This window comes from Moschus berezovskii, chromosome 14 (genome assembly GCF_049115385.1).
Source record: "Moschus berezovskii isolate FMDL1 chromosome 14, NW_MosBer_1.0, whole genome shotgun sequence".
NCBI classification, from domain to species: domain Eukaryota; kingdom Metazoa; phylum Chordata; class Mammalia; order Artiodactyla; family Moschidae; genus Moschus; species Moschus berezovskii.
Window position 1 is genome coordinate 9,808,056 of NC_142473.1, and position 21,749 is coordinate 9,829,804.

General features: G+C 39.2%; 1 protein-coding gene across 2 annotated transcripts; it reads right to left on the reverse strand.

Moving 5' to 3' along the window:
* Nucleotides 1-1,497: 1,497 nt before the first annotated feature.
* On the reverse strand, nt 1,498-21,255 carry BIRC3 (baculoviral IAP repeat containing 3). Of its 2 annotated transcripts, none has more exons than XM_055422874.2 (9): nt 21,103-21,255; nt 14,183-17,405; nt 13,976-14,075; nt 12,290-12,368; nt 10,359-10,407; nt 8,121-8,363; nt 2,736-2,990; nt 2,426-2,467; nt 1,498-2,311 (listed from the first exon to the last, which is right to left on the reverse strand). In XM_055422874.2, the coding sequence occupies exons 2-9, from the start codon at nt 15,036-15,038 to the stop codon at nt 2,118-2,120; spliced, it is 1,818 nt and encodes a 605-aa protein (XP_055278849.1). In that variant the 5' UTR covers nt 15,039-17,405; nt 21,103-21,255; the 3' UTR covers nt 1,498-2,117. The 2 variants fall into 2 exon arrangements, with proteins under 2 accessions (XP_055278849.1, XP_055278848.1); XM_055422873.2 differs by having other exon boundaries at nt 20,808-21,198.
* Between the last annotated feature and the right edge of the window lie 494 nt (nt 21,256-21,749).

The window sequence follows — 21,749 nt, forward strand, 5'->3', positions numbered from 1 at the left end:
CATGAAGATGGAGGGAATCGAATGAATGAATGAATGTCAAGCACCTAAAAACATGCCTGATGGCTGACATGGCATCTGCAAGTCAAACTACCATTATTATCTACAGTGACTAACAAGGTAATAACAAAATATCTGAATAAATAATTTGGGTATGTTAGCTATACACATGCTCCCAAAATGAGAAATGAACAAGACTTTCACAGTGAATACGGGAAAGTTCAAATATTAAGTGTAGCATGCAATAAGAACTAGATATAAACATAGCTGTTTTCAGAAGGGTATATACTATCTAAATGTTTATCTTAAAAGGCTGAGTTGGACCATAAACAAGGCTGAGGGCTGAAGACTTGATGCTTTCGAACTGTAGTGCTGGAGAAGACTCTTGAGAGTCCCTTGGACTGCAAGATCAAACCAGTCAATCCTAAAAGAAATCAACCCTGAATATTCACTGGAAGGACTGATGCTGAAGCTCCAATACTTTGGCCACCTGATGCAAAGAGCTGATTCACTGGAAAATACCCTGACACTGGGAAAGAGTGAGGGCAAGAGGAGAAGGGGGCAACGGAGGATGAGACGGTTGAATGGCATCACCAACTCAGTGGACATGAGTTTGAGCAAGCTGCAGGAGACAGTGAAGGACAGGTCAGCCTGCAGTGCTGCAGTCCACGGGATAGCAAAGAGTTGGACACGACTGAGCAACTGAACAACAACACAAATCATCTAAGCAATAATCCAACTGATTCAACCTCGCACCCCTGCAGGACACTGTGGTTAGCATGAGGCTAGCCAACTAAATATTCGAACAAAGAGGCAAAATCAGTGGCATCATATGCAGCCTCCCAGGAACAGTCTGAAGAGATGGAATCTCCCCTCTTACTTGGTTCCTAAGCTTTCTCTCTATGGAACTCTAGTAGCCATTTAGAACTAGTTTAGATGACTGGCTTGTTTGCTTGTCTCTCCAGACTATTCCCAATTACAGCATCACTTCTGGTTTTAAAGCCCTAAAAACTTTACAGGAAACAAAGGCTAGAGAATTATGAACTGGACACACTGAGTACCAAAAAGTAATGCAAAGGAGGAAATCTTTCTGCACTGGCAGAGCAGAACAAATTGACTTACAAGCTTTTCATTCCAAACACTGCTAACCAGTGTACTTTTCAAATCCTGGAATTAATACCAAAGTGGTGATAACAAAAGTAGGGGCCTTTCCCAATAGGCAGGACAGGCATGAGACTTCCTGAATAAATCAACAGACAAATGAATAAACAAATTTAATGGGAGGATGTTTTATTTTGACTCAGACATCCTATAAAATCCTATAGATTAAAGACAGCTATGGTTGACCGCTGTGTTCTTCAAGTATAAATAAAGAAGCATCTTATAGAAAGGGATCTAAAGCAGAGTTCAACATTCAAAAGGTCTTAGGGAGGTAGGGAAGGAGCGTGGGAGTCAGTACACTATCTGATATCATAGAAATGAAGGTATCAAGAACAATAGTAATTTTGATTGCTTTATTAAAATGTTCCTCATAGAATTCTTTACAAAAACATTATGTCCTAAAAAAGGCATTCAACAAATATCAAGACCTTCTATGTATAGGACATTGATGGAAAAAGCAAAGGAATCTGTGTTCCTGATCCTTAAAGTGAAGTCACTTAGTCGTGTCCAACTCTTTGTGACCCCATGGACTGTAGCCTACCAGGCTCTTCCATCCATGGGATTTTCCAGGCAAGAATACCAGAGTGGGTTGCCATTTCCTTCTCCTGATCTTTAATACAACTCAAAAATATGCAAAATTCGGAAAGGTCAGTTCAAAAGCTTAAATTTTACATCACTTACAATTTCAATAATGCTGAAATTTTAATTTAGTATTGTGCTTACAGTGCTATCCCTATATTTTGTTCCTAAGAACAAAAGTCCATCATTTCCTGCTATATAAAATATTCACGTTCATATTGTAGAAATATATTTATATAAATATATATATTAAACAAAATCTTCTGAGTTGAAGATAAATAAAAATATCTTAAAGAAACCAAAACACTATCAAAGTTAAAATTATAATACATTTCTTCCATTAATTCTAGTATAAGTTTAGACAGAGTTTTAGATCTTCTTCATGAAAGAAATGTACGAACTGTACCCTTGATTGTACCTCTACAAATAGGGCATTTTCTTAGAGAAGGGGCACAGTCTTTGCAAACTACTAGATGACCACAAGGAATAAACACTATGGACACTTCTTTGTCCATACACACTTTACATGTTCTTTCTTCTTGTAGTCTCCTCAATTGTTCTTCCATTGGTAAATCTAAGAAGAGAGAAAAAAATGTTAATAAAAGGCAATTTGCTGCTTCTCCTCCAATGAAAAGCCAAGAAAATAAAAAACAGTGTTTGCTTCTGGTTTAAATTATTAATATTTTACCTGAAACATTTTCTGTAGGAATGTATTTTATGTCTTGTTGCACTAAGGGAGCAAAAGCAAAAGCATTACTATTACAAATAAGGTTAACAATATTTAGTCACAGAATATATATTTCTAAACTAACAGTTTGGACTCTGCCCAAACACTATAAATAATTTTCAAAATGTCAAGGCAACAAAAGCTTTCTATCTTTTTGTACAATTACTAGTTTACAAATTAGGTTGAATCATTTTCAGTAATTACAAATTATTAATATGAGCATATTTTCAACTGACCTAGACAGTTTCAAAAGTAATTTTTCAGCACTCACCAAATAAACGCTTGTATAACATGGGATCAATTTCTTGTAGAGAGTTTTTGAATATGGCGGCTGCAAAATTTCCTTTCACTAAAATAGTATCAATCAGTTCTCTTGCTTGTAAAGATGTTTGTGTTTTCTGTTTAATAACATCATGTTCTTGTTCACTAATCACTCTGGCAGTTAGGAGACTATCCAGAATTGGAAGCACACAAGTCAAATGTTGAAAAAGTGCCATTCTATTCTTCCGGATTAATGATAGGTCATCTTTATAGAAAAGAACACAAACATAATCACATTCAAACTCTGCCCACAAACTTCCTTCCACATATACACATATAACTGAATGAAAACAACCATAATTCAGTATCAGTTAGCACTGAAGTTGATTCCTAGCTTGGCAGTACCAAAGTAGAAAATAACTCTATTTATAATAAGAACTAATGCTGAGCACTGTGGTATTCATATGTATTAACTCATTTCATCTTTACAACAGGCCAGCTCAGTCAGTAAAGAATCCGCCTGCAATGCAGGAGACCCTGGTTTGATTCCTGGGTTGGGAAGATCTGCTGGAGAACGGATAGGCTACCCACTCCAGTATTCTTGGGATTCCCTTGTGGCTCAACTGGTAAAGAATCCACTTGCAATGTGGGAGACCTGTGTTCGATCCCTGGGTTGGGAAGATCCCTTGGAGAGGGGAACGGATACCCACTCCAGTATTCTGGCCTGGAGAATTCCATGAACTGTATAGTCCATGGAGTCGCAAAGAGTCGGACAGGACTGAGCGACTTTCACTTTCACTAGTGTCCTTATTTAGTAGATAAGAAAACAGAGGCACAATGAGGTAAGTAAATTGCTAAAGTACATAAAACTAGCAAAAGTCAAACTGAGGAATTGGGTGTCATAATCTCTGCTTTCAACAATTCTGCAAAACTGCTAATCCTTTAACCAATTAAACCTTAGAGCCAAATGTAATTGAAATTTCAATCCAATCTAGTCCAAGTGGGAAGAGCAAAATCAAGAGAATTAAAATGACAGATTTTTTCTTAAATTATCAGTCACCAATAAAACTTCTTTAAAATTCCATTTAATTATTATTTCCCCAAATTATACATGATATCACCGTTAGCTCAATATTTTATAACAATGGGGAAAAGGCACTAACAACATTTTGAAAAAGAAATCCTGCTTGTCACACCTTCCTGTGCTATAGGATCACTATATTCTCCTTAAAAATCTAGACTTTGTATTTACTAGTAAAATATTTTATATTTGAAACTCTGCAATTGTATTATCTTTTTGGAATATGACTTATGAATCTAGGTTTGTTAATTAACTATCATATAATTTTACCATGATCCATTAAGCTTTACTACAAAAAGAGAAGCTGAGTTGTCTAAAGAAGGATTATTTGAGTGGAGATGATTGATAGATTTTAGAAACTCTGACTCTATTAAATAGGACATGTAAATAAAACCATTACAAGGAACACCGTTTAACTAGTGCCTAGTCAGATGGTCCAGGCTCAAGATACGCATTTCAAAGAGGACTGAAGCTCTGAAAATAAATGAGAAAACGAACAGAACAGTGTGGTAAAAAGTCAATGTTCCACACATACCTGCTGAACAAATGAACGATCAGGGCTCAGTAATTTAAAGAGCAGTAGGAACAAAGAAATTAGAAGCAGATTACACAGAGGGATGGAAGAATCAGAATTTACCATATTGTTAAGTAATCTATTATTAAGAAGTAGTGATATATTAGAAAACTAAAATATAATTTTATACTGAAGTATATTCATTTTAAAGTTTTTTATTTTCCTAATTACATTTTACTTAAACTAATAAGTTCTCTGAAATTCTAAAGATTTCCAAAATTAGACTGCTATTGACTGAGGAAAATAGTCTCACTTCAAAGTCATAGGCTATATCATAGCTTATAAGAAAGTAAAGATTTCAATATACCTTTGAAACATACTATTCTTTTATTCTGGAAAAAAATATCCTAAGTTGCCTCTTGAAGGGCACACTTGTAAAGAAATCACTCACCTACCATTCTGGGAAACTAGAAATTAATTAGTAACACAAACGTAAGAATTTTCATTGTCATTAAAAAATATTTCTTGGGCACAGACTGTGCAGACATTGTGTTAGGTACTGTAGCTACAGCAGTGAGCTGAGAAGCTACTGGATCTTTTTGACAATGCAAGTTATCTTACACCATTGACTTGGAGTATCTCTGGAAACTCTGTTGATTATTATTTTTTTTTTTGAAGAAAAATAAGTATTTTATAGTTGGATAGCTTTAGACTTCATAGAGTTTTTTAAATAGTTGTGGAGATGAGTGTTCTCTTCTTTGAGCAGTTATTCACTGACAACCAGTGGTAAGAATGTGACAACTACAGGAAGGACATGCAGCCTTATCTTCCCTTTAAAATGAAAAAGAACCTGGCAAGGTTGGGCAAACTTGGGACTACACTACTGCTGTACTGGTGACATGTACAACTGAATAAGTAAGTCACACTTTGGTAAATAGAGGCTGCTGTATCACTATGATCTGGTATGTCTGTCTGGGTTGGCCAGGGGTAGATTTATCCAGGAATGGAGTGGACAATCTCATAGTCAACTATCCTGGGAAGAAAGAGGTCTCAGATGGCCATGGACAAGGGCAGGGGTGCAAACCTTTCTCATTCTGGGCTTTGTGGATATTTGGGGACCTCCTGAGAAATCTGTATGCAGGTCAAGAATCAACAGTTAGAACTGAACATGGAACAACAGATTGGTTCCAAACTGGGAAAAGAGTATGTCAAGGCTGTATATTGTCACCCTGCTTATTTAACTTATATGCAGAGTACATCATGAGAAATGCTGGACTGGATGAAGCACAAGCTGGAATCAAGATTGCCGGGAGAAACAGCAACAACCTCAGGTATGCAGATGATACCACCCTTATGGCAGAAAGCAAAGAACTAAAGAGTCTCTTGATGAAAGTGAAAGAGGAGAGTGAAAAAGGTGGCCTGAAGCTCAACATTCAGAAAACTAAGATCATGGCATCTGGTCCCATCACTTCATGGGAAATAGATGGGGAAACAGTGGAAACAGTGACAGACTTTATTTTGGGGGGTTCAAAGGTCCGTCTAGTCAAGGCTATGGTTTTTCCAGTGGTCATGTATGGATGTGAGAGTTGGACTGTGAAGAAGGCTGATCGACGAAGAATCGATGCTTTTGAACTGTGGTGCTGGAGAAGACTCTTGAGAGTCCCTTGGACTGCAAGGAGAGCCAACCAGTCCATTCTAAAGGAGATCAATCCTGGGTGTTCATTGGAAGGACTGATGCTAAAGCTGAAACTCCAATACTTTGGCCACCTCATGCAACGAGTTGACTCAATGGAAAAGACTCTGATGCTGGGAAAAGTTGGGGGCGGGAGGAGAAGGGGACGACCGAGAACGAGATGGCTGGATGGCATCACCGACTCTGTGGACATGAGTTTGAGTGAACTCCGGGAGTTGGTGGTGGACAGGGAGGCGTGGCTTGCTGTGATTCATGGGGTCACAGAGAGTCGGACACAACTGAGCGACTAAACTGAACTGAAAAATACTGCAGATGGTGAGTGCAGCCATGAAATTAAAAGACGCTTGCTCCTTGGAAGAAAAGTTATGACCAACCTAGATAGCATATTAAAAAGCAGAGACATTACTTTGCCAACAAAGGTCCGTCTAGTCAAACCTATGGTTTTTCTAGTCGTCACGTATGGTTGTGAGAGTTGGACTATATAGAAAGCTGAGCACCAAAGAATTGATGCTTTTGAACTGTGGCACTGGAGAAGACTCTTGAGAGTCCCTCGGACAGCAGGGAGATCCAACGAGTCCATCCTAAAGGAAATTAGTCCTGAATATTCATTGGAAGGACTGATGCTAAAGCTGAAAGTCCAACACTTTGGCCACCTGATGCAAAGAACTGACTCATTTGAAAAGACCCTGATGCTGGGAAAGATTGAAGGCAGGAAGAGAAGGGGACGACAAAGGATGAGATGGTTGGATGGCATCACTGACTCAATGGAATTGAATTTGAGTAAGCTCTGGGAGTTGGTGATGGACAGGGAAGCCTGGCATGCTGCAGTCCATGGGGTCACAAAGAGTTGGACATGACTGAGCGACTGAACTGAACTGAACTGACCCTTGCTTAGGACTTTCCTACTCATTTGTGTAAACTGGTCAGAGCTACACAGAGATTAATCAGGAGCTAGGCAGAGAGATTCATGAGGATGGGTTTAGGGGCACCAAAAAAGCACACATACAGTTTTAGCTGTCAACTGCCATGTGTGATATAATGTCCTTCTGTGATCCCTAAATCTCCAGTAAGAGCTTGTTAAGAGTTGTAATCTGTTTTCAGCTGTGTTGAAAGGACTCTTGGATCTGGTCCATGCTTGAGAAAGAGTGGCAAAGGAGAGATCAACATTTCTCTTTGTCCAGTCCAAAGTGATGATGGAAGCAGAGCAACCAGATAAGAATGAACATGCTGAGAGGAGAGAGTTTTTTGAAGAGCAACAGAGCAGAGCTAACAAGAAGACAGGGCTAGCATGGAAGGTCACAGGCAACTTGTCTTGAGAGAATGTGAAAGAGTATCCCAGCACTCTTTTAAATAATAGACACTCCACAAGGGAACTCAGATCTTGTGTGGGCAAATAGGAAACTTAATAATAATTTGTACATTACTTTATAGTCACAGGTTGAGACACACTGTTATGCTACTATTAATAGTTGTCCCTGATCCCACCCCAATTTACAGCGAAGAGGAGTGAGCAACTAGTCCGGGATCAAAAATGTGCCATGGGCTTCCCTGGTGGTCCAGTGGTTAAGAATCCACCTTGTAATGCAGGGGACACAGGTTCAATCCCTGGTCTGGGAAGACTGCACGTGCCAAGGAGCAACTAAGCCTGTACACCACAACTACTAAGCATGCGCTCTAAAACTTGAGAGCTGCAACTGCTGAAGCTCGAGTGCCACAGACTCTGTGCTCCACAACAGGAGAAGGCACTGCAACGAGAAGCCAGGCACCACGACTACAGAAAGCCCATGTGCAGCAAGGAAGACCCAGTGCAGACAAAAATTTTTTAAAAAACCAACATTTTTTTAATGTGCCATGAATAATTATATCCACAATCAATTATTCAGAGTAAAAACAGAAATTAAGAAAAGGCAGGAAAATTTGCTTTCACTCAATATATACAATATTAATTTACTAATAAGCAATCAAATATATTTTAATGTGAAGAAAGTTTTCAGAATTCAAATGTAGAAGACTGAACATAAAATCCAATTAGATTAATGAGTATATTTTCAATAACATATACAGTGGCATCCTTTTGGAAATAGAGACTGTAAATAAATATGTGTACCTGATTCTTTTTCCTCAGTTGCTCTTTCTTTCTCCTCTTCCCTTATTTCATCTTCTGCATTAAGTAAATCTAATACAAGATCACTGATGGTTTTATAATTCTCTCCAGTCATTAGGATTTTACTCTGAACTGTTTGCTTTACCAGCTTTCTACTAAAGCCCATTTCCAAAGCAGCTTTAATCACAGGTGTATTCATCATGACTGAATCTTCTGAATGGTTTTCTCCGGGTCCAAAATGAATAACTATATGAAATAAGGAATTTAACACATTACGGGAGAGTTTGTATATTTTCTAAATTGCAATTTATTACAATATCAAAAACATAAGGCCCAGAAAATATGCAGGTACTATTTTTGCACTACCTTTCATAAATTTAAAATAATGATATACATGTATGGATGTGAGAGTTGGACTGTGAAGAAAGCTGATCGCCGAAGAATCGATGCTTTTGAACTGTGGTGTTGGAGAAGACTCTTGAGAGTCCCTTATACTGCAAGGAGATCCAACCAGTCCATTCTAAAGGAGATCAATCCTGGGTGTCCATTGGAAGGACTGATGCTAAAGCTGAAACTGCAATACTTTGGCCACCTCATGCGACGAGTTGACTCACTGGAAAAGACTCTGATGCTGGGAAAAGTTGGGGGCGGGAGGAGAAGGGGACGACAGAGAATGAGATGGCTGGATGGCATCACCGACTCTGTGGACATGAGTTTGAGTGAGCTCCGGGAGTTGGTGATGGACAGGGAGGCCTGGCGTGCTGTGATTCATGGGGTCGCGGAGAGTCGGACATGACTGAGCGACTGAACTGAACTGAACTGAACTGATACATGTTCAGTCACTAAAATAGGAACAAGGAATATTGTATTCAGATACAAAATATGCATTACCTGGCATAACTATAAGTGGGAGAAAGAAATAGAATGTTGGTGCTGGTGGATCATCCCAACCAGCATTGAGATTCCTTTTTCCCCAAGTGGAATGAACAAACGAGATTTCTAAATTAAATATGTTTTACATAATTTTGAAATAGGCCAATTGTCATCACTCATCTCTATTACTGCAGTGGCCTTCTACAACACTGTTCCTACCTAGTTTATTCTCAATATTGTAATCAGAATGACTTTTTAAAAACACAAATCTGAATTTCCATAAATTCCATCAACAATTCCTTTGCTTTTAAGGTAACATTCAGTTGTGCCTTATAAGATCTTATACAGTCTGGGCCCTAACCCCTTCAGCCTCATCACTTGCCACTTACTCAACTGTCTTATAGCCCAGAAGTCACAAACTGACAGCTGGGTCAAATTCTGCCTATTGTGCTGACCACTGTAAAGCCAGCCTGCTTCATTCATTCATCTGTTCACAAATCCTACTTCTATCCATACAAGTATGTTCAGTTTTTCTAATGTGCCTGTTCTCCTCTGTCACTTAAGTCTTTCAAGTGCTGTTCTCTCTGCCGAGAATATTCTTTTCCTCCCTTCGTTATCTGGCTAACTTTCATTCTTCTGTTTGCTTCTGTGCTAAGACAAACACTTCTTCTAGAAAGGCTTTTCTGACCTTCCATGTCTGGGCTAATGTCCCATATGTGTTCTCTGAGCCCACTTTATTTTCTGCACCATTATCCTATCTGTGCATTTTCCTGTGTCCCTCAGACTAGGAGCTCATGAGAACAGATGTTACAGTTATTCTGTTCTTTATTCATTTCTCAGAACAGCAGAAGCGCAACAAATATTTATTGAATTGAACACTGGATAATGGAGAAGGGCTTATTCAAATATTGGCTCTATCACCTTTTAGGTTAAGGTGATGGACAGGTCACTTAACCTCCTCTCTGAGCCTCCAAGTCCTTATTGAAAAAATGGGAATATTATTTTCTACTCTGTCCATTTCATAGAAATAATATGTATGCAATCTAATGTCATAGTGCACCTGTTCCCACACTGGTCTGAAAACTGGATGTATGAAGTCTGTTAAAACTAGAGACAGTCAAGCCCCACTTTTAGATACTATGATTCAATTCAGTAGGGTTAAAGTGAGACTAGAAACCTGTATTTTTTGGAGTTCCTCAGGCAATTATGATATGCACTAAGGTTTGAAAAATATCAAGTGTATTTGAAAATTCATTGTAAATTATAAATCATAACATAAATGTATATTATGTAATTATCAGCTTTCAATCTTAACAGTATCAAATGATTCTAATATTTAAATGTAGCAATTATTATTAGTATACATACTTGGTGACTCTGTATTTTCATCTTCTGGATTGTCTGAAGTAGATAACAGCTACAAAAAAAATGTACATAAATTAAAATGTAAATTTTATCTTATTCATTGCAATAAAAATTAATCGAAACTTATTCAATTTATTGCAAACTGACTTGTTTATTGGCAACATGTTTTTTATGTCAAAAGCAGAATTTTATTTACATTCAACAGCAATTCAATTCTGTAGGCCATAAACTAGTAAGACTTTCTTCACATGTGTGTATGTATTAACAAATAAAACTCATTTTCATTAAGGCACAAAAAGGGTTATATCTTTTTAGTTATCTACAAGACAATCATTGTTTACCTATTATCCCAAAGATCTTCCATTTTCTGGATGTTCCTTTGGGATAAGCTGGATCTAATATTAGTTCCATTGACCGTGGCTAGGAAGTGTTTGATCCTCAAGCTATTCTATAAGTTCTTATTTGCTTTTCTGGGAAGATTAGGAAGAGCAATATAATTATCTTCCTCAAATCCTTTTAAGAAAAATTTATAGCTCATCATCATGGTGATATAGAGTATAACTTAAATGCTATTACCTAGTCAATTTTTTCCTCAAGTAATTTATTACAACTTGATTAGAGTAATATTCAGAAATATAACTTAAATATTATTTTTCAGAAGGTTTCTAATTTTGGATCTGCTGTTATCCAAAGAGAAGGACTCTCTACTATTTCGTGACTATGCCAAAGCCTTTGACTGTGTGGATCACAATAAACCGTGGAAACTTCTGAAGGAGATGGGAATACCAGACCACCTGACCTGCCTCTTTAGAAACCTGTATGCAGGTCAGGAAGCAACAGTTAGAACTGGACATGGAACAACAGACTGGTTTCAAATTGGGAAAGGAGTATGTCAAGGCTGTATATTGTCACCCTGCTTATTTAACTTATATGCAGAGTATATCATGAGGAATGCTGGGCTGGAAGAAGCACAAGCTGGAATCAAGACTGTCGGGAGAAATATCAATAACTTCAGATATGCAGATGACACCACCCTTATGGCAGAAAGTGAAGAAGAACTAAAGATGAAAGCGAAAGAGGAGAGTGAAAAAGTTGGCCTGAAGCTCAACATTCAGAAAACTAAGATCATGGCATCTGGTCCCATCACTTCATGGCAAATAGATGGGGCAACAGTGGAAACAGTGGCTGACTATTTTTGGGGGCTCCAAAATCACTGCAGATGGTGATTGCAGCCATGAAATTAAAAGACACTTACTCCTTGGAAGGAAAGTTATGACCAACCTAGATAGCATATTAAAAAGCAGAGACATTACTTTGTCAACAAAGGTCCGTCTAGTCAAGGCTATGGTTTTTGCAGTGGTCATGTATGGAAGTGAGTGTTGGACTATAAAGAAAGCTGAGCACTAAAGAATTGATGCTTTTAAACTGTGGTGTTGGAGAAGACTGTTGAGAGTCCCCTGGATTGCAAGGAGATCCAACCAGTCCATCCTAAAGGAGATCAGTCCTGGGTGTTCACTGGAAGGACTGATGTTGAAGCTGAAACTCCAATACTTTGGCCACCTGATGGGAAGAGCTGACTCATTTGAAAAGACCCTGATGCTGGGAAAGATTGAGGGCAGGAGGAGAAGGGGACAACAGAGGATGAGATGGTTGGATGACTCAGTGGACATGGGTTTGGGTAGACTCTGGCAGTTGGTGATGGACAGGAAGGCCTGAAGTGCTGTGGTTCATGGGGTCACAAAGAGTTGGACACAACTGGGCAACTGAACCGAACTGAACTGAGCACTCTCTAAGATCATGCTGGGTGTTGAAAAAAGAAAATGTATTTTTAAAGTGATTCTTGTCTTTTCATTAAAGTCTACTCTCTGTAATTATCAGAAAGCAATTTATCAGAAAGTCAATTTAACAAATGATTTTAAAAAACTGTCCTTTACCTGTTCAAGTAGATGAGGGTAACTGGCTTGAACTCGACTAATGAACTCTTGTCCTTTAATCTGTATTAAGTACTCACACCTAAAATGTAAACAAAATTAACAAAATTAACCTGGTTATTTATATTTAAACAAATTTAAATCTGGCCATTTGTAGCCTGGTAAATATTTCAAATGAACATAAACATAATTATAACCACTTGACTATTCATTTAGCATATAGGAAATGGTAAGAGATGCTGCAGTCAAAAGCAAGATATCAGCAAGAGGAGGGCTGTAACTGGTAATCAGCCAAGACTGAGGCAGCTAGAGGTCGTGAGGCTCTCAAGTCTACTGAGAAAAGCAAGGCTGTCTCCATTCTGAGTTCCCAGCTGCTCTCTTCAACTGTTCTAAGATTCCTAAAAACGCTCTGAACACTAATAAGGAGACAAGGTAGAAAGTTCCCTAATAAATGATACTGTTCATACATAAGGTATGTATGTATGTTTAAAAGCTGAAAATATACAAAGAGAAAGAATGAGGAAGATGAAGATATTTTCTAGTACGTCAGACATTCACAAGTTTGGCAGTTCCTAGAAAATACACATCCATTGTCGAATTTGAGTACAAAATGAATTCATGACTCGATCAAAGCAAAATTATCAGTTCTTTATATATTCAAAAAATTACCACAATAGAAAGCTAGCAGCACTTTTTAAAAATGTCTATGTTTTTAAAGGTATTCTTTTTAATCTTCATAATTTTTGAAATCTGAAATATTTGGGGAGTGCAAAGTTGTTAGAAGGGAAGAACAGTATTAAAAACTTATATAATGTAAACATTTAGTAATCAACATTAACAAATATTAAAAGTGTTGACCATGAAAAATATAATTAAAGGTTACCTGATTTTAATTTAAAAAGGAGTGAAAACAAGCATGGAATAATCGAAAGACATGATAGCAAAATGCTATGCAGTGAACAAAACAAATGAAATGGATCTATAATTACCCTGATGACTCTGTTTCATACTGCAATCAGCCTGGTACTTATGATATCCTTCAACCATCTCTTTTTTTCTTTTTATCCAAAGCACTTATTATATTCCAACATGCTATATAACTTATTTATTAAGCTTGTGCTGTTTGATCTCTCCTGCTATAAGTTTAGCATAAGAGACCAGGAGTTTTGATTTTGTTCAACCAAGTATATTAAATATCTACAACAGTGCCTGGTAATAGGTAATTAATATTATTGAGTGTTGAATAAATGGAAATATGTTCAAGACATAATGTTGACTGAAAAGTTTCAAAGTAGTACATATATCTAATTTATATAAAATTTTATACATTTGAGATGTCTCTGGAGGGATGTTCATGAAAATGGTAACTATGGTCATCTTTAGGTGGTGAGATTTCTCAACATTTAAATTTTTTCTCTCTGTACTTTCCTATAATGTGTGACTTGGGTTTATAATGAGCATCTTATTTTAATATATATTTATATTAATTACACACACAAAGAAATCTTGAACTATTTATCTTAAGTTTCCACCAAAACTTTTTAAGCAGTTATTTTTCTAAGTAAGCCTCCCTAAATTTATTCACAAATGTATTTTTGAAACAAAGACAGACTAAAGCAACAGTTGATTAAGTTACACACATAAAATTCATCTTACACACATGTGCATAGAAAATCTCAAAACAATTACCGTGGAAACCACTTGGCATGTTCCACCCATGGATCATCTCCAGATTCCCAACACCTCAGTCCACCATCACAGCAAAAGCATTTCACATCATCACTGTGACCTAAAATTAATTTTGGACCAAAACTTATGAATCCATATAATTTTACCACGAAAATGTATAAGATTAACATGTTGAATATTTTTTTATTATTAGATTAAGCTTCTTACCCACATAATAAAAGCCTGCGCTTGCAAGCTGCTCAGGATGAACTGGAACACTAGAGGGCCAGCTGCAGAACGTTTTAATGCGGGCTGCGTATGTCTGCATGCTCAGATTAGAAGCAGTGTACCTTGAAGTAGTGCCTTGGAGCTGATTTCCTAAAAACGGACAGTTGGGGAAATGTCTCAGGTGTTCTGACATAGCATCATCCTTCGGTTCCCAATTGCTCAATGTTCCACCACAGGCAAAGCAAGCCACTCTGTCTCCTGGTCCTATGTAGTAAAAGCCTGCTTTTGCCAGGTCTGTTGGTGACAGAAAAGTCAACGGCCACATCTGGAAGGTAAGTAATCTGGCTTTTTCAGTATTCATTGCACAAGGGTAGGAACTTATCCTCAAGGCAGAAAAATCTTGATTTGGTCCAGAGTTTAAAACATTTGATGGAAAGCTTGAATAAGAGCCACTAAAGTAGCCACTGTTTTCCAAACTGGGAAGTAGTGAATGCGTGGAATTTGTTAATGAAGAAGGAAAAGTAGGCTGAGAAGAGGCTCCTGAAACGTTAACTGAATTTAGATTCTGAACAAAGCTACAGCTAGGATACAACTTTTTATGCTTCTCAATAGGATTGTCTCCTTGTTTCCAGTTATCCAACATCAGTCCACAGCAGAAGCATTTGACTTTGTCATTCAAACCAGTGTAATAAAAACCAGCACGAGCAAGACTCCTTTCTGAGACAGGAACACCGGCAGGGAAAGCTGAATATGTAGACATTCGGTAGAGCTCACATGAAAAGTCATACTTCAGTTCAAACATGTTGGCACTCTTCATCAAATTTGACAAGAATACACTATTTTCTACTATGTTCATAATGAAATGGATGGGGAGGAAAAGGGACTAGTCTTTCTCTGGGGAGGTAGTTTTGTGCATGGCTTTTGATTTTTATTCATTTTAGTACTAGGCTGAACACTCAGAACAGGAAATCTTCCATTCTTTTTTCTTCTAAGGATTTAGGATTACAGCATGGCAAGATTCTAAATCCTATACTGATACATTTTAAGGGACAATTATGTACAACTTGCACTTCTGCATACTCTTGATATATACAATGTAAACATGATGCTACACAGTACCTTGTGATGAAATTAAAACCTTCATAAAAATGTAGAATGCCTTATGTCATCAAGATGCCATTTTGTGTCAGGTGTCTCCACAGGCAGGTCACCTTCTCCACTAGTATGCTTCAGTGACATTTGGTCAGCCTGAAGATAAAATGTCTCACATAGTTTGTTTTGGCAAAAAGCTATGCTACATAAGTGTCCCAACACAAAAATATTCAAACTATACTTATTCTGCTTTTTTTTAATTGTGAAATTTTGGAACCAGGGAAAAGAAACTGTAAAACCTACCTCAAAAGAAGAAAATAATGGATTATTATATTTCACTGATTCTAAGGCACATGTTTCAATATCTCTGTTATGGAGAGGTATCTTACAATCAATGGCATATCACATTTTAATTAACAGGATTTTTATTTCTAGGAGGTACATAAAATAATGGCATGCTTTACAAATGATGACATCTTAGATTCAGTGAAATACAGTATATCCTAAATCTTGCTCAAATTAATTTTTCTTCCTACAACCATTTTAATAGGGAGAAGAAAACAATCCAAAATTTTCTTCCAGATGAAGAACTTAAGTAGTAACAGAATTGGCTCACAGATCTTAAGACCTGGTTTCAAGATTTATTAAATAATAATTACTTCCACAGATAGGTACCTGACTGCTGAGTCATAGTGATGCCTCTAGATCTTAGCAAATTAAACATTCCATTTCAAATAAACTATCAGAGATGAGTATATTTGCTCATTTGATCTTTTAGGCTCAGCTCCATCCTGTTGAGCCAACATCAAATCTCCTGATAATGAATTTATTTTTAAAAACAGTCAGAAGTCAGAGCGCTGTCTCCAAGCTAAGATGGATAATAAATTTTAAAAAAACAAACAAAAAACAGATGGATTAAAAAAATTTGGCTTTGGTCAAAAACTATTTCACAGATAGCATACCTTGAACCAGAATTTATCTTGACAAAACATAATAAATTTACTTTGTCACAATCCACTTCTTTTGAACAGCAGAGACCTCAAATTTCAGAATTTCTCAATTAAAACTAGCTACCAGTAGGCAGATCTACATCAATAGTATCAGTAATGACCAATAAACAAGTCATCATGGTTCTTCCAGAAGTGATTTGCAAGCATGTTTCCTGGGTCTCATATATATTGAGGATTTTTATTGCAGACTTCAATGCTTTCTTTCCAGGTGGTATCAGAAATAGCAGTGATTATTTCCCTCAAAGGTGAATTATTGTTTAACTTCAGTATTCCTTTCATTAGTCAATAAGTTTACACATTGTTATAAAATGTGTAATATTATTTGTTATTTTAAAATATAAAACCCTTGGTGTTATTACTCTTTCTGTGTAGTGTCACTACTATCTCTGTGTGCATTTCTTTCTGAATTAAGTTTGTTCATTTACCAAAAAGTAACCATCCACCCATCACTCTCATTCTAATTATTCTCAGAGATAACAGCCCATTTGAACAAACTAAATTTTTGACTTTCAAAATATTAATAGGCTTAGAAATGGTTAATTTCTTTACCAATCATCACGTTTATCTTTCGTACTTACTCTTATTTTGTTGTACCTATCAAAAAGTTTTGGTTTTGACATTTCTTTGTCCCTGCAGAAATCTTTTAACATGCCAAAGGTTTTATATGCATATTTCTCTAACTTAGCAGAAGGCTGAATATTAATTCTGTGTTCTAGATAACTGTCATTCATTTTTAAATCTTTACCAAACACAGGTACAATTTTTTTCTATTCGACACAGCAGCCAGTAGGAAACTGCCTGGCCAACTTTGAAAAAAAGTACTTCAACAATATGTCTCAACTACAATCATTTCTTTATATCCACAAGTTAAATTCAGAATCAAACCTATTATTACTGTATAATTATACCTCTTATAACTAGATCATATTTTTGAAATTAACATTCTTTGGATACCGAAAACTCTAGTTATTCTACTTTGTTTATTCATGCACAAAACTACCTCCCTCAGATCAGACTAAGTCCCTTTTAAGAGTTTTAGGCCTCCATTTTCAGATGTTATGATTTATAGAAAAAACTGGAAAAAAATCTAGAAGTAGAGCAGTTCCTCTCTTTTGTAAAACCTGTTTAAAAAAAAAAAGACAGTTTTAAAAGTCAAATAATTCATAGATGTTACACCATGATCACTTTGTAAACAGTTTTTCCAAAGTAGAGCACTAGTATTTACTGAATGTCTACCATATACAAGTTGGTGTACTAGCCACTGTAGAGGCCAAAAAATCCCAGACAAAAACCAGAGACCTCAGATTGGTGGCCAGCAGAGGTATTATGTTTGGCTTGCATAGAATTAAGACTCCAGCATTTCACTAATTTTTTAAACTTTTTACTTTGTTTATAAAGAGAAAAAACTCATAAACATAAGAGTTTTCACATATCCTGCATTCAACCTCCTCCAAATTAGCATCTTATATAACCATAGCATAACTACAGAAACCAGGAAATTAACACTGAAACAGTGCTATTAACTAATCTGTATGACTCATTTTAATTCCACCAGCCTTCCAATAAGATTTTTCCAGGAAAAATATCACTGTGTTTTTCAATGTTTTAGTTAATTACCAACACTTTTTGTAAGTAAGAGATTTCCAGACTTCCCCAGTGGTCAAGACTCCACACTTCCACTAAATGAGGCAAGGGTTCAGTCCCTGGACAGGGAATTAAGATCCTGCATGTTATGTAGAGGGGCCAAAAAAAAAAGTAAGAGATTTCCCATGACATTCTAGATTCCAATGCTCTCATAAAAATATCAAAAGATCTCACTATGCCAGGCATATATTTCTGGATGGCAACAATAAACTATTGGGCTCCAAAATCACTGCAGATGCTGATTGCAGCCATGAAATTAAAAGACGCTTGCTCCTTGGAAGGAAAGTTATGACCAGCCTAGATAGCATATTAAAAAGCAGAGACATTACTTTGCCAACCAAGGTCCGTCTAGTCAAGGCAATGGTTTTTCCCATGGTCATGTATGGATGTGAGAGTTGGACTGTGAAGAAAGCTGATCGCCGAAGAATCGATGCTTTTGAACTGTGGTGTTGGAGAAGACTCTTGAGAGTCCCTTATACTGCAAGGAGATCCAACCAGTCCGTTCTAAAGGAGATCAATCCTGGATGTTCATTGGAGGGACTGATGCTAAAGCTGAAACTGCAATACTTTGGCCACCTCATGCGACGAGTTGACTCACTGGAAAAAACTCTGATGCTGGGAAAGGTTGGGGGCGGGAGGAGAAGGGGACGACGGAGAATGAGATGGCTGGATGGCATCACCGACTCTGTGGACATGAGTTTGAGTGTACTCCGGGAGTTGGTGATGGACTGGGAGGCCTGGCGTGCTGTGATTCATGGGGTCGCGGAGAGTCGGACACGACTGAGCGACTGAACTGAACTGAACTGAACTGAAGCAGTGGCTGCACCCTTTTGGGAGGGTACATGCTCTCCCATTGGGCACTCTGATACAGAGATTCTTTTTCTTTATAGTTTATTACAAATAATGAATATGGTTTCCTGTGCTATACAGGAGGTCCTTGTTGATTTTATATACAGACAGAGAGTAGTGTGTATATGTCAATCCTATCTTCCTAATTTATCCCTCCCCCTCCTTCCTTTTCGGTAGCAGTAAGTTTGTTTTCTATGCCTGAGGAAAACCACTCTCAATATGAGTAACACCAGTGGCTTCTTTCCCAAAACCAGTGGAATTTTTCACACCTGCCACTGGGGCTCACTTCCTCTAACAAATGTTCTAGTTCCTTGGCTTCTCTCTCGGAATTCCTCTTTCCTTTCTAGTGGTTGCTTCTCAGATTGGCTCATCCCCAGTCACACCTCTTCTCACTCTTCACTTCTAGTGGGCAACCTCCCTGATGCCAGGGATACTGGATATCTCTTCCTCTTGGACACTTAGCACATCCAAGTCTCTGATACTAGAGGTTAAGTGTGCCTTTTGTCTCTAGCTCAGTCCGTAAAGAATCAGCTTGCAATGCAGGAGACCCGGGTTCCATTCCTCGGTCGGGAAGATCCCCTGGAGAAAGAAATGGCAACCCACTCCAGTGTTCTTGCCTGGAGAATCCCATGGATAGAAGACCCTGGCAGGTTACAGTCCATGGGGTCGCAAGAGTCGGACACGACTTAGCAACTAAATCATCACCCCCTAGTCTGCGGTCTCCCTCACGGCAGAACTGTGCAGCAGCTCTTTATCAATCCTCCTAGCCCCATATCCATCCCGTCTGGCAAACAATGAAGACAGTAAGAGTTTCTGTTGCGAAGTCAATGTCAGCAAACTTGACTGAGCCCCTCAGGATCGCAGCACCCTCATTTGCATGGTATTAAGGACATCAATTTTACATTAATGACTACAAAGTCTGCTAGGTGATGGTAGTACAGGCTTTGGAGTCAGACATCTTGGGTTTCCAATACTCATCAGTGTCCAGAGGTGTGACTATGGACAAGTAAATCTCCCTGAGCCCAGAGTTTTCTCATTGTCAGTGGAGGTAAATATGACAACTGCTTCGTAGGACTGTGAAAAACCTGAAAGACACACGTGAAGTCTTTTGAGAGAGTCTTTGAGTACACTAGGTTTTAGAAACACCTAATGTTAGCAAACGGAGAAGGCAATGGCAACCCACTCCAGTACTCTTGCCTGGAAAGTTCCATGGACGGAGGAGCCTGGTAGGCTGCGGTCCATGGGGTCGCTAGGAGTCGGACCCGACTGAGCGGCTTCACTTTCACTTTCATGCTTTGGAGAAGGAAATGACAACCCACTCCAGTGTTCTAGCCTGGAGTATCCCAGGGACGGGGAGCCTGGTGGGCTGCCGTCTATGGGGTCGCACAGAGTCGGACACGACTGAAGCGACTTAGCAGCAGCAATGTTAGCAAAAAATAATGACAAAGTTAATATGACTGTTAGTTTAGCATCAGGTCGATCCCTGGGTCGGGAAGATCCCCTGGAGAAGGAAACGGTAACCCACTCCAGTATTCTTGCCTGGAGAATCCCATGGACGGAGAAGCCTGGTAGGCTACAGTCCACGGGGTCGCAAAGAGTCGGACACGACTGAGAGACGGAACAGGAACAGGCAAGTATCTCCAGCACTTTAACTGGAGTTAACTCTTAACTCTTTAACTCTTAAGAGCACTACAGGATTTCCAGGCCGATTATCAGGAAAACACCAAAAATCTGCTCTTTCTGTCACCACTTGGGAACACTCCTCCGTCTGTTCATTAAAGAAAGACTCTACTAAGTCCTTACTATGGCCAAGCCATCTGGCGCCGGCTGAAGTCGGTGATACCTCTTGGGCTTAGTCGCTCAGTCCAGTCGGCTCTGTGCGACCCCACGGGCTGTGGCCCACCAGGCTCCCCTGTCCAGGGGATTTTCCAGGCGCGAACTCGGGTGTGGGTCGCCATGTCCTCCTGCAGCGATACCTTTCGGCCATCCATTAAACCAACTGTCAAACACCCCCCCTTCCACTGACTCACGGCAAAAGGAAAACAGGAATTGCACACTTGGCAGGAAGGCGGAAGGAAAGCGAGTGTCGGCGAAGCAGGGCCGGAGCCGGCGGGCCCCAGAGCTTGAGGGCAAGTCTGGGCGGCGGCGGCGGCGGCGGCGGCGGCGGGGACCGGCCTGAGGAGCGCGGCCGCGCCAGTCAGGCCGCCGGAGCTCGCACTCTGTTCCCGCGCTGGCTCGCGAGAACCGGGAAGAGCCGCAGATGTGGCCCCTTCCCGCGCGGCATCCCTGGGGGTCGCGCGCACGCGCGCGCGCACGATCACTCACCGCAGTCCTGGTCGTCGGCCTGCAACCCCGCGCCGGTTCGCGCCAGAGGGGATGTGCCAGCCGAGACCTGGCGGGCGCCACCCGCCGCCCCCGCCGTTCGGGGCGGGCCGGAGGCTCCCGCGGCCTTTTAACCGTCTTCCCCACCCCCACTCCGCCCCGCCCCTTCCCCACGCCCTCCCCGCTCCCCGCGTCCCGCACTCCTCCCAGCGGTTTGCTTGTGAGCTGGTGCTTTCCTCTGAAGTCTTAGGGGAACTCCAGCGGTAATAACCACACACACTTCCCCTTAATCAGTGGCCTGGCAGACCCACTCGGGGATTTCCATGACCCAGAAAGCGTGACTGTTTCTTAACCGGGGCGGATCGACGTGGCATTTACTGAAAGACCTTTGCTTCATTGTTCGTGGGTCAGAGGAAATCTTGATAATCTGTGAGGGGGCAAGGCGATCATTGGTCAGCCTGACTGGAAAAGGTGCATCTCCCCACGTAATAAAATATTAAACTTTGTGAAAGCTTTCTGATTTATTTTTACTTTTTGTTCTAATTATAAAGCTTGAGTGGAAATGTAGGGGTTTTGTAAAAAAAAAATTACAAGGTTCTCCTTTTCAATTTATTTTTAGTCTTTTAAAAGAGATTACCATATTAGTTTAG